The sequence below is a fragment of the Piliocolobus tephrosceles genome, chromosome 13 (genome assembly GCF_002776525.5).
Source record: "Piliocolobus tephrosceles isolate RC106 chromosome 13, ASM277652v3, whole genome shotgun sequence".
Taxonomy (NCBI): Eukaryota; Metazoa; Chordata; class Mammalia; order Primates; family Cercopithecidae; genus Piliocolobus; species Piliocolobus tephrosceles.
In genome coordinates this window covers 82,771,668-82,785,472 of record NC_045446.1, presented here as the reverse complement: position 1 = coordinate 82,785,472, position 13,805 = coordinate 82,771,668, and the positions used below count along the sequence as shown (strand labels likewise).

General features: G+C 42.6%; 1 protein-coding gene across 2 annotated transcripts in view; it reads right to left on the bottom strand.

The window, feature by feature from the left end:
• Positions 1-13,805, bottom strand: part of FAT3 (FAT atypical cadherin 3) — a 547,597-nt gene that overhangs the window by 30,059 nt on the left and 503,733 nt on the right. For both annotated transcript variants that reach the window (XM_023209116.2, XM_031933808.1), the window contains exons 19-20: positions 5,002-5,136; positions 3,057-3,214 (exon numbers count right to left, since the gene is read on the bottom strand). In XM_023209116.2, the coding sequence (XP_023064884.2) occupies positions 3,057-3,214; positions 5,002-5,136 (293 nt within the window). The remainder of the gene's footprint in view (positions 1-3,056; positions 3,215-5,001; positions 5,137-13,805) is intronic.

Here is a 13,805-nt window from a genome sequence, read left to right as displayed (position 1 = left end):
GTGATTTGACATGTTTCTTTCTTCTTCTTCTTTTTAAAAAATCTTTTCCGGATCTCCCTTTGAGAAAGAATGCCATGTTTCTTTTATAGGTGTGAGGAGAATCACAGAACCTATCTATTTTCATTGTTGCTGTGGCTGCCAGGAAACTCAGTTATGGTTTGCGTTCTACTGAAGAAGTTCTCCTTGGTCTAGATTTTCTCATAATGATATTCCACTCTACCCGACTTCATTGGTTGGCTCTTAACCTTGTATTTTCATCTTAATAGTACTTTCATTTTATTGCATTTGGATGCTTATGGTAAGCCTTGAATTTCCTTTGGAAGAAGATAGGGTATCAATGGTAAACAGAAAAATGAGTGCGTTTTATTGTTGCTGAGAGACAGTGATATTCTTTGTGAGTATTTTCACTTCTCAAGGTCTCTGTGCAATTCTTTAATTGTCTGTAAGGGGCGCCCTTCACCCCACTGAGTACTTTAAGTACTTTTTAGAGAATGTGCTCTGACCGGAAAAATATAAACAACCAAGAGGTGCAATTTAAACAAAGCATTTCAGCTTAGTTGTTGAACCAAAGTGCAAGGCACATACTGTACCTAAAGCCAAGGAAATTAAATCTTGCATGAGGCTGAAAATGTTAAGCAAACAGATTCAAATCCCCTTAGTGGATATTCCTGGCGACTGTAGGAGAATAACTGCAATAGTTTAGTACAGCTGTGTCCTGCTTTGGGCAAACCCAACATATGAAAAGCAAACTTATAGAACAGACAGATTGGGAGTGATTATTCACATCACAAAGGGATTAATGGAAGGGTTCCTTCAAATAGCATCCATCTCTAGTTTATTAGAATTCCATTTACCGAGATTCAATTTACACAACTTTCAGAAACATGCTTGTTTCATGAAATGCAATATACCTTAGGAGTTGGAGCTGCCTAAAAGGCTTAATTATTCTTCTTTCCTATCCTCAGGGATCTGCACATTTTAGACTTTTGCCAGTGAAGTGTCAAATTACAAGCTCCATTTTAGGATCAAGCCATTCAGGTTCAATATTTTTGTTCTCTCTCAGATTTAATGCTCTATAAGAGATTTACTAATAGAAACTATTTTCAACCACCAGCCCTGTTAGAGCATGAAGGAGGAGAGAGAAAGGTCAGTGAGGCCCAAGCAGAGCCCTAAGAGCTGGTAGCTCTGAATGCTCAGAACACTTTCCCAGCAATTATACAAAACTTCAACTCTCAGGGCTATTTAGAAAATGATCTACTGACCCAAGGCACGCTGCTTCCGGGGCCATGAGAAAATAAAGGCAGGACGTAGGTTTTTGAGTTTTTCTTCTTTCACCATGAATATCTGATTTGAATGCACCATTCTCTAAAACTGTGCATCCAAAGTACTTTTCTTATTTTCTTTTAAAAACATTGCTTTCCTTTCCAGATCTTACATTAGAATTCTGAGTTGAATGAATAAGGATAGTGGGAGACTGCTTACAAAAGTAACCAACTTTTAAACTTCGACTCCCCGCTCACTCAACTATGGCCATCAAATAATATCTGGCAATACCAGATGTGGGTAAGTAAAGCCCTATGTGATCATTAAGAGAAACCCACTGGCATTTAATGTTCTCTATTTCTCTCCTTCCTCATCTGTCTTTAGGACTAAAGCTTGGGCCACCTAATCAACTTGAATCTGACATATCAAACAATCAAAGGGCAGAAGCTAGAAAGGTCCACCATGTACCCTTCAAGCCCAAACCTTGGGAAGAAAACGATTTCTTGCCATTTCCATGTGAAAGGGCATTTTCCACTGGATGGACTCTGAATGTTTTTGAAGAGCATTTACGATAGGCTGACATAGCAACCTGATGAAAATAGCATGAGATGAAACACGTCTTCTTCCTTTTCCTGCCATCTTTCCTCCATCCTAGAAGGCTGAATCTGGTCTACAGATGCCCAGAATGTGATTTTTTAAAAAATGAGCTGTAATAGCAAGATGGAGAGTAAGGAATAGTATGGAGATTAACAGCATGGAGTGAGAGAGATTAGAGTGTGGGGTCCAGGCCTCATCACTTATTAGATATGCAACTTTGAGAAAATAACCTCTCTGAACCACTGTCCTCTTCTTGATCAAATGGGGATAACATATAACAAGCTTATCATATTAGCTATATAATAAAAATAAATGATGCACAAAAAGCTGTTATTATTATTATCTTGTTTGCTTATTTTTGGGGGAGGGTTTGTTTTGAGATGGAGTCTCACTCTGTCACCCAGATTACTGTGTAGTGGCCTCAGCCTCCCAAGAAGCTGGGATTATAGGTGCCCACCACCATGCCCAGTTTGTATTTTTAGTAGAGACAGGGTTTCACCATGTTGGCCAGGCGTGTCTCGAACTTCTGACCTCATGTGATGCACTCGCCTCTGCTTCCCAAAGTGTTGGCATTACAGGCGTGAGCCACTGCACCTGGCCCATTACCATTATTATTATTGTTGTCACGAAGGCACCAGAATCCTTGAGCTGAATATAGACGTCAGACTTGCTCTAAAATAAATCTGGCTGCTTTAGGAGAGTTTTTGAGGCTAGGAAATGACTGAAAAATTGGGCTACTTGGGTCATGATAGGATACAGGAAATCTCTTATACCCCCTGTCTCCAATTTCCTCCCTGAGCAAGAACAGAAATCGCCTTCAAAAGTCAGTGGGGATAGACCCATGTGTTAGAAAAGGATACTGCCAATCCTTTTAAAGGACCACCCCCATTGTGGAATTGATTAGGAGACACATTCTAATGAACTGTTGAGCGATTACAGCTCAAAGGAGGCCAGCCCTTGAACCCACTCTCAAGAGAGATGCCCCATGTACCAAGAGCCAATTTTGAAGCTGAATGTTCAAAAGGAAATGGGATGTTGGCTCCCTTCCCAGTTCTGCTGCTGCTCCCCTTTGCCCAGAAGTCTGCTTCTGGTCTTCTGAACTTAAAAGACAAAATGATTTCAGCAGTTCCCCAATCTAAGAGCCAAAACACTAACATGAGAACTGACTGCAGAAAAAGATAACCCATTTTAATTACCTTCAGAATTATGCAGGGATTTGCTCTGGTGTACATTATAATCCCATTGCTTTGCAGGGTTCGAAGACGCAGAGCTAGTTTAAAATCCTCTTCTTTGCTATTTTCAGAAAGCCGATATTTGATGTAACTGTTTCCAGCAAAGCTGAGAGAAGTGTGCCCTGAAAAGACCGTTATGAGAAGGCATATATATTTTTAACATCCAGAAAGGAGCAGAGACACATTAAATCACCCAACAACCAACAACCAAGTTGATTAAAGACCATGCATGAGAAGTTAATGAAGGTGTTGAGGAGAAATTATTTTTGATTAAAAACTGGTTTTCCATTTCACATCACACTCTAATTTCAAAGTGAAAAACATATTAACCAGTCAGACACCAAATCATCTTACTTGCCTCATGCCAAGAGCCACTTGGTAAATTCTACAACTTGGATTTTCTTACTGTTACAAAATTTCCAACTCCTACTTTCTAAAATGAGCATTATTAAAAGATACCCCTAACCCCCAATCACTTAGGCATTCAAGAACTTTCAACTCCATGAAACAAAGAAAACAAAACCATTTCCAAATGATATCCATGTTCCCCAAGTATTCTAATGCCTAATAGCTAATTTATGTCATTTGCACTAATTTTGTAAAAAGGTAACTGATATAAAGGAAATTCATGTAGTCACACTTTCACTTTCTGACCATTACTTTCGAGACTCCCCTTGAATTTTGTCCAACTCGATTGCTCAATTCTGAGATTACTCTTTTTTAAAAAATTGCTTTCAACTTTATGTTTTAACAAGAAAAGTAACTGCTGAAAAGCTACCTTGCTGGGGTGTAAGGTGGAATGTGTGGACATATACCAAATGGACAATAAATATAGATAATCGGAAGTTTTCTAGATAGAAAGGAGAAAAGTCAGCAGGAAGTGACTCCAAAACTTAGAAGATTTGGCTTTGTGATCCCCCTGCACATCCACCTGCTATGTGCATAGGGACAGCATAATTTTCTTCTAATTCTAAGCCTTACATGACTTAGGTAAGCATCCAGGTGGTCCCTTTACTTAATTGCAGCTCCATTCATGAAATCAGCTAAGAAGCCGCTTTGGTTTCTACTTTTAGGAACAGTGCTTCTCTTTGTAAAGCCTGAATTTCTAGAACTCAATTCTTGCAAAGTTCCTTGCCCATAGTAGGCATAGTTATGTTTTTATTCCAACTATTTATTGGATTCCAAAATTGTTATCAATGTGCCTGTATTTTAAATATACCTGAAGAGGATTCTATTGGTACTCAAAATGAAGAATATTCTTTTTTTGAGTAAAGAAGTGGCAGAGAATATATGAATCAAATGAAGTACAGAAATTGAATGAAGATCAGAAACAGGATCATTTAGATTAAAATAACTTAAATACTGATTTTTTTTTCTTTCCTTAAGATGCAGAGGTGAGCACCTCTCCTGCTGGAACGTGAAGTTAGTTAGAAATTTCCAGTAGGGAGTCTCCTTACTTGGTTCACCAGATGGGGTTGACTCTAAGGAACGTCAACAGGATTGGCTCTGCCTTCTGTGGGTCCTAGTTTTGCGGCTGTGGATTCGTGCAGCACCCTGAGCATCAAAGGCCATGCCACAGATACTCAGATTCCTCTGCCCAACCAACAGCCTTTTATTTTCCATAATTGCACACCCTTAACAGATATGAGACGTGATAAAAAACACATGTTGTCGTCTTCTCCATTATGTAAGAAGCGCACAGTCTTTACATGTTCCCTTAGCACAAGCTGCAGCTGTGATAAATCCTAAGTAAATGTGAGTGTGGATGGTAGCTATGGTTCATTCTAAAGGAAAATGCTGCATGCCTAAAGAAACATTTTCTGGGAGGCCTTGGATGGTGTAATTTACTCAAGGGCAAGTGTTTCACGAATATGAAATTAGATCCTCATCATTCCACTCTGCTCTGCACCTGAGCACTCTCCGAGCTTTCCTGGTGGACACTGGCAGAGGAACGGTCTCCTGCTGGCTTCATAACCGACACACTGCATGTCTCCCGGACACGGCTTCTCCACACAAGGATCGTTGGACCCTGGGCACAGTCCTCCTGTGACAAAGGTGGAATATGCATGATCAGTACACAAAGGGATTCACCCTGCACTCCAGGGAAGATAGAAAAAGTTCAAAGGGAACACATAAATGGCTCAAGAGCTGGGATATGTGGGCTCCGAGCTGAGTCACAAAGACACCACTCAGAAGTAGGGGCACCTCAATGGGCTTCATCTGGTGTGGATGTCCATCCAACATCCCTACATCTGCCAAATTTCACTGCCAGATTTATGTAGATTAGGTACAAAGAATAAACAGAGCTCTTCGTTTTAGGCTAAAATATGTTAAGTTACACCTGGACCAACTTCAACTGAAGAAAGATCACAATGTAGTGAGCTTGTAGTATTTATTGGAGTGGAGTTTCTGCAGATTGGAAGCTATCTGAATGTATCCCTTGAGTTTAGATTTCTTCTGCACCTCTCTCCTGCCCTCAGAACTTGGGGGTTGATTTCAGAGGGGAAAAAAAGACATTTCTAAAGAAAAGTATGACTAATTTTAAATTGTAGAAGCACGACTCACATTGTTTCCTAATCCCTTCTACTACATGCTATGTTATTGATTAGCTGTAAATGTGCCCTACATTGATGTGCCCTATCAAATAACAGCAGAATTATCCTTGGCAAGGGAAGACTTCCTTTCTACCTGTTCGATGTTCACAGCACTGTAAGATGAAAGGTTAATCCCTCAGAAGGGAAATCCTGGAAAGCAGATTAACTGATTAAGGCAGAATTCAGGACCCAAGTGAGTTATTTTAGAACTGTGCAAATATGAACCCACTGAAGGAAGCACATTTTCCAAAGGTCCTGAGTATTTCACATGTAATTAGGCCATTTTCCACCCGGTAAGAGTTTCAGCGGTAAAATAATAATAAAAAAGGAGACACAAATTAAAAATAACCCACAACTCAAACAGTGGTTTCCTAAATGGGTTAGGCATAGCCTAAAGGAGCGCCCTTTCCCTGTGAACTGAGAATGTGCAGCATACCAGCAGCTCATTTCTCGGCCAGATCTGGCCCATGATCATGCTCCTTTTCATCCTAAGTCTTTCCTCATCATTAAGCATATTGTCCCGGCCAGGTGCAGTGGTTCATGCCTGTAATCCCAGCACCTCAGGAGGCCAAGGTTGGAGGATCACCTAAGGCCAGAAATTTGAGGTTACAGTGAGCTATGATTATGCCACTGCACACTAGCCTGGGCAACAGAACAAGACTCTGTCTCAAAAAAAAAAAAAAAAAACAAACCATATCGTCCCAAGGTACAGTCATTTCTTTATGCAGAAGAAAGCAGGAATTTAATGCTAACTACTTATAAACATTTAAAAAACTGTAATCCTTGACAGGAGCAATATAAGTAGCACCAGCAAACTCAGAATTCATAAATCCCATTTTCCACTGGTTTAGAGTTCAGTCATAAAAGACACTCTTGGCACTGATCCAGCTTACAAAGTCTTAGAAGATAAAGGCATTTTTAACTAAAAATTTGGAAAGAATTCTACAAATGGTTCTATAAGACTTAAGTGCCCTGAAATATATCTCCCTATTTTCCTCCCCAAATCTGTAGTCCTGCCATGTATTAATCAATATTCATGCAACTTAAAACAGCTGTGTGACCATCTCACGACCTATTTCAAGAAGCTTTTGAAAATTAGTTTTTAAATAACTTTTGGTGCATTTATTCAACAAATAATTGTTTGGGGCCAAAGAGGTATTAGGCCTGGGAACACAAAGATGAAAGGAAATGATGCCTCCTTTCTCTCGCCTCAGGAAACAACATGAAAACACATGATGATAATATAATAAGATAACTGCTTTGGCAGCTATGTGAGCACAATGGAGTGACCAGAGGAGGAAAAATTCTGTCTCCTGGTAGAATGTCAGAAGTCTTCCCAAAGGAAGGGAATATTTTAACTCAGGCATGAAGGATGAGATCCTTTGAGTAACAAAGGAATGAGCTAACAAATAGCTAGCAGCTTAACCTCAGGCCTGCCTTAATGTTTATTCATAATAAGTTCACAACCCTACCAGCTGACTCTGCCGTTTTCACATGTGACTTCATCTCAGTCTCTGATAGCCTGCACATGTCTAGCTTGCTCCTAAATATTGACTAGCAGTCTATGCTTAAAATGCAAATTGAGCCCAGTACTAACCTCAGCCGTGTGGAGGTAGCAATGTGCATATATGAATCACAACATGCACACCATCAGATAGATGTAACTTCTGGGTTACTTGGGCATTACCTTTCAAGTATGTATGGAAACAGTAGCTTATGTATTTAAGAAATCTGTTACTTTCTATTCCGTGGACATGCCTTTTCCCTTCTATTTAAGCCAGTCTAAGTCTCAACCTCTTTATAAGTTTCTGTGTTTCTGAGATACAGTTACAGATATTACATTCATAGCCTGTTCTGCTCTAATGTAATGGCTGCATTGCAAAGAAACCTTGAATCATCAAAAATCCAGTTTAAAAGCCACTGTTCCAAAGGGGGAAAAAAGGGCCAGATAATTTCAGGTGCATGATAGCAAAGATATTTATCCCTATAGGAATAATGGTAACGTTTTTAAAAAACAGCTATAAGTGAATACAATAAAAATTAAACTCTGTATTTCAGAACAAATCTAGCATTTGGGTACTTCTACCTTTTATTCACATGTTTTGGCCTTTTCTTTTACATCAGTCCTGCCCTGCTAATTAGCACAGTGATGGTAGCGATAGCCTGTCTGGAATGGCCGCAGTGAAGATGCCAGCTGCAGCAGGGGAGGCGTGGCTGGGGTTGCATGCTCCACGGGGCTGGTGGGAGCCAGGAACAGGTGGGAGCCCCACCTTCCCCACTGAGTTGGCAGGTGTGAGACCCGCACTCCTGGGCACAGCCACAGCTGCCCAGCCACAGCTCTGGACCTGGGCATCCCTGCACTCTTGAAAGACCAGGAAGCCCCACCCCCTTCCCCTGCAAGCTCAGAAGTGCCTGCTCCTGCTCCCTGGCCTCTCCCTGCTCCTAGCACCCACTTCAATTTTGAAGCAAAGTTGTGGCCACACCTGGGTTCTGTTGCAACCTGGCTGGATATGCATGCATTCAGGGTGGTGCTAACACAGCAGCCCACCTGCTGCCTTGGGCCCGTCTGAACTTTGCACATAGATGAGCACAGGAGGGAGACTGCGGGGGTGCTCAGGGTGGCTCAGCACAGGCCTGCAGGCGCCCTTCAGCATGAACAGCCTGCGTACCGTGGATGACACATTGATGGTGGCAGGAGGCAGACAGGCTCCTGGGCAGAAAAGGGCAGGTCCCCAGTGATGTCCCACCTTCAAGCCAGGGACTGTCTGAAGCCTGGGGGCTGGGCTGTCAGTTCCAGGTAGTCCACGGACTGGAGTGAGAACTTATGGTGCTTTTTCTGGGTCTGCCCATGGCTGGCTATGGACCAATCAGCATGCATGTCCTCTCTTCTGAGCCCATAAAAACCCTGGATCCTGCCAGACTCAAACAGATATCCAGACTAGCAGCTGCAGAGAGGAGCTACCCACTGTGGGTCTCCTCTCTGCTGAGAGCTGGATACTCCTTGGGACAACCTGCCTGCTGTAAGGAGCTACCCACCACGGGTCTCCTGAGAGCTGTTCTGTCACTCACTGAAGCTTCTCTCCACCTTGTTCACCTTCCACTTGTCTGTGTAACTCATTCTTCCTGGACGCAGGACAAAAACTCGGGACCTGATGAATGGTGGGACTGAAAGAGCTTTAACACAAACAGGGCTGAAAAACACCTCCCCTGCTCTCCACATTGTGGGTGACAAGAAGGAGAGAAGAGCTGCAGTCCTTCATGGAGCCCAGACCTAGGGGATCCCCAAGTCAGGGCTGTGATACTCTCTTTGAGGCTCTATGGTTCTTGCCATCTCCAAGCTTCTGGGCACCACTGCATTCTGCATGTCTGGATGTAAGTGCCTGCAGCAGAAGCCATGTGTGGTACATCTGGTCCAGCTGGGGCCTCACACAGAGCTAGTACATGGGCCAGCGCCTGGAGCTGCCTGCCCTGCCATAGCAGTGGGCATGCCTTGCTGTGCACAGTGGCCAAACCCCGTGCTTGCTCATGTGCCAGTGTGCCTGGCTGTGCACAGTGGCCTACACACCCCTCGCTACTCCACGCCTGGCTCACCCTTGGCAAGTGTGGGATCTGGGCCAGTAGTATGAGCCAAGTGAAGCCTGCTGGGCTGAGTGGACAGAAGAAGCCCAGTGGGTGTGAGAAATACTCAGGCAAAAGGTGCCACCAACCACAGAGGCTTTCAGCTGGAGAAGCAACACCCCGAGGATCCTGTGACAACAGGGTTCCTCACTTTCTTACCCATATCTCCTGTTTTAGATTAAAGCACAGAAGTACTTAGACCAGCAACTGGAGCTGAGTCTCATAGCTCTTTTTCTTATTTCCTTCTGTCATAACCTATAGGATGTCATCTAATTAAATCACGGTCATTAATTAATGCATTATGTTACATCCAGTCCCCACTGTGAAAACTGCAGCTTGAGGATGTGTTAAAAAATACCCAAATATAAATATTATAAGTACATTCTAAAATGAATAATATCAATATAAGTATTAGATATATAATAATGAGTATTTACATTCATTCCAGCAGCAATGACTTTTCTATGTTCCTTTTCTTTCTTTCTGTTTTAAATAGGTTCTTTAGGATTAATGGGATAGTTTTTGGCAAGGATATTTTTTTGTACCTCTTGATGTTTTAAAAATCCTCTGGGGACTCCTCCCTGAGTTCCAGCCTGGAAATGCTCAGCCATAAACATTTGGGCTCTGGCTGCTGTTGTCTGTTTGCTCTGCTCGTGGGCCTACTCTCTTGTGGCTGAAGGAAGTATGAAGGCAGATTAGAATCTGCAGGCCAGTGTAAATGGAACATCCTCCTTAGCAGGGGACAGATGTGATCATGTGTGCAAACTTCAGTGTATGCCTAGCAAAAACTTTTAGTTTTTGAAAAACAGATTCCTCAAAAGGAAATAATACCCATATCCCATATTGCAGTTCTTTCCTCTCTATGAACTGTTGTAAAACATTAAGCCCTTTCTGAAATTTATATGGTCAGAGAGACTTAACCTTTGTATGCTAACCCTGAACAATGTTATGCGCCCCCTTGGTCTCAGATATACCCATGTCTGGGTCCAGGAAACACTTTTCTGGGGATAGCAACCCTCTTTCCAGCCAAAGCCCTAAATTCTTTATCTAAATAAAAGCTGGTAAGCTTTAAATGGATGCCAAAGGGTTAACATGCTTTTAGAAATCACGTTTCTGTCATCCCCTTTTCAGGAAGTACATACACCTGTTATTGTTAAGAGCCTTAAAGACCCTCTCTCTGGTGGCAGACAGTGCTCCATCAGCTTCAGAGTACCAGTTAAGAGAAGGCAGTGTCAACTCCTGCTGGCTTCTGGGAGAAAGTTTATCTAATTAGCTATCATGAAGTAATGCAGCTTTAATTAACTTGTGCTGTGTTTGGTGACAGCTTGGGGGATGTGGGCTCATAGGCCGATATGCTCTGCATCTCAGACATCCATCATTTGGTACCACAGTAAGCATGAAGGGAGAAGGGTCCTACTTCATCAAACCAACTGATGCCATTTACGGTATGTCAGGGCAGGATCAGACGTGTGTAGCTCCTGTCAGGAAGCAGGCAGAGTAAGCCCTGTCCCCATTCCCAGTTTCTCTCGGGAAGGTGGGGTAGTAAAACAGGAAAGGATATTGCATTAACAAGATGCAGACCTGGATTTTGGCCCTGGCTAATTTTTTAATTTAGTCACTGTGTGGCCTTGAACTACTCACTTGTCTTTTCTAGGTCTCGATTTCCTTTTCTGAACAATCAAGATAATAATTCTTTACAGTGCTGTGAGAATGAAATGGGTCAGTGTATGTGAAAGCAACTTGTAAAGAAAAAAAATTATTATAAAAACAAATTACTACAGGGTGAAAACTGGAAACACAAACTTGACCCAGCAACATGGCAGAGTCCTGAACTCAGGTGTAACTCTTCCCTGGTTGTCCTTTTTTGGTCAGATTCACGATTTGTAAGTCCACAGTAAGTGATAGGAAATAGGAAATACTGTGCGCACTGCAGGCATAGAATAAGGCCTGGGGGCTTGTTACTCATCTGCGTCACAGGAACGTGCACCTGTGTTGAGCCCTGCACCACCTTCTCGATCTCAGGTGCAGATGTTTTTTTCACGCACCTCGTCCACCAGGAGAAACACACACACCATGTGACCATTCCCTGAAAGGTTTTTCACCTTCTGATTTTTTTGCTCAGGTGGAAATTTAGGTCACTTTCTATAGAGGTGACAACAGACAACTCACTTGGGCAGAAGCATCAAAGCTTTGGAACATGCAGGGAGGAGAAGGGTGATCCTCTGGAGGTTTTAAAAGGTTTCACTACCATATTTATGACTCTTCTCTCCTCTCTCCCCAGCATTCCCGCAGCCCCCTGGATTAAGTCTCTGCTTTTAGCCAATACATCAGTATCTAGCTGTGATTATTATGCTGCCACTTTAAGCTGATTCAACCTCTTGATTTATGTTGCCGCCTCATTACATTGAATAATCCAATAACTAATGGTAAACATCCCATGCCCTGAATTCACGTGCTTTACCCACATGCCATGTCCTGGCAAATGCCACATAAGTCAATCAGCTCCCTTCTTAATTCACAGCCTGTAAGAAGTTTTAAAAAAAGGAAGTCTCAACTTTGAAGTCATTTCTTATGGTTCTCTCGGAAGCAGAGAATCATCCAGAATGGTGTTTGCTTGACTCAGCCATATTTTCTGTATGATTTCACTAAAGGCCAAGTGCAATTTCATTCAAGACCTCCTCTCAGGGGCAGCTGTGTATGGATGGAATATAGAGAGGAAAACACATACACTGAGAAGCTGGTATCACCACCAGGATGGGGGCCTCTACACCTCTCCTGACAATGTGGGACTCATGCATACTGGAGATGAGGGATCTGCCAAGGTGTATTTCTTATGAATGAAAAATAGAAACTTCCCAGTTTGTAGGGCGTTAACCTGTTAAGATTAACAGACAACACTGAAGGTTACTCAAAGCCACTGGGATTGGCTCCCTCCTCAGAAAATTAGCATTAACAAACCCCAGCCAAAGTGCAAACCCAATTTCAGATTCTTCTGTGCTATATAAAAACACATCACGAACATGTTGTAAGTGTCTGACTGCCTCACAGAAGCCGCCATCATTTTATTTTACAGCGCTTATTAGAAGTGCAGTGGCCACCTGTCAGCAGGCCTGCTTTACCTATCCTACCGTATCCCTCCCAAGGACTGTCCTGACTTCTTACCATCCACCCCACTGAGCTCTCTGTCATTTGCTCAATCCATGATGCTGTTTCATTCTCCATGGAATGGGGATCACATCAGCCTCTTTCACCACTATATCTCCAGCACTCCACCCAGGGCCTGGCGCAAAACAGTATTCAATTAACTGCCGAGAGAATAAGTAAACAAAAGGATGCTTAAAATGCATCCTTTACCTGGCAAAGACCTATTATGACATGCTTCATTGCTTCCGATGCCTTTCTTGTAGTCCTCTAAGTAGAGCTGAAACCCCCTCCTTTATGCTTCCTCCGTGCCCCAATAACACCATCTATAACTTTTTATAGCACACATTTGTTTACCGCCAAGGAGCAAATGAATTTCTTGTGTTTGGCTAGGAAGAGGATGCAAAGGGTCATAACAACTATCCTTAGTTACCCAGAGGCAGTTTGTAGAAGCAGGGTTAGTCAGGTTGGATCTGCGTGGCTCTGAGGGATACAGTTGAATGACGTGACAAGGAGAGAGGTTCTGGTATGCTATAAGGCAGAAGATAATCTCAGGGCTGCCTTGTAAGCTTCCAGTACTGGTGCTTGAACTTGGCTGAATTACTATGCCAGGAATACAGAAAATAGGATGTCTGCTGTGCATGGGAATTTGGATTAGGAAACTTCTGAGTTCCTTTCAAATCTGTGCAGAGATGGTAAGGTGCCGTGGTTAAAAAATGCTTTGAATAAGACAGTCAAGGATGAATCCTGGCTCTGTCATTTACTAGCTCTGTAGCTCTGTGATTCTGAGTGAGTCAATTGACCTTTCCAAGTTTTGGTTTCCTTAATTTTTGAAAAAAGTTAACGAGACCTACTCTTTAGGATTATAGTAAGAGTTAAATGCAATTGCAAGTATGTGAAAAACAGCATGCAAACTGGTCATGACTTGATAAACATTATCTGATCTGTCTGTCCCTGCCTTGATCCATGCACTGAATTGCACACCAGTTCTCACCTCTATGCCTTGGCTCTTATGCCCTTTGGTTTTCAATCTCCTATCCTGGTCACCTAGATAATTCCAGGCATCCTTTTCAGACCTTGCTCAGGCAGCACCACCTCCAGTGATTCCTCTTTATATTCTGAGAAAACCCTATGACAGTGGCGTTCCCCACTGGTTGAAGGCATGGCTGGTGTCTGACTCATTTCTGTACAGCACAGGGCTTCGCCCATGGCAAAAACACTCCATCCATTCCATTTGGAGCACTAGGTTCCATTCTGTATTCCATATCTTAATAGAGACTTGACAAATCCGGCATCCACTTCTACCACACCCATAAACACACTGGTTGTAAACTCTGATGGTCTCACTGGCAGTCCATCC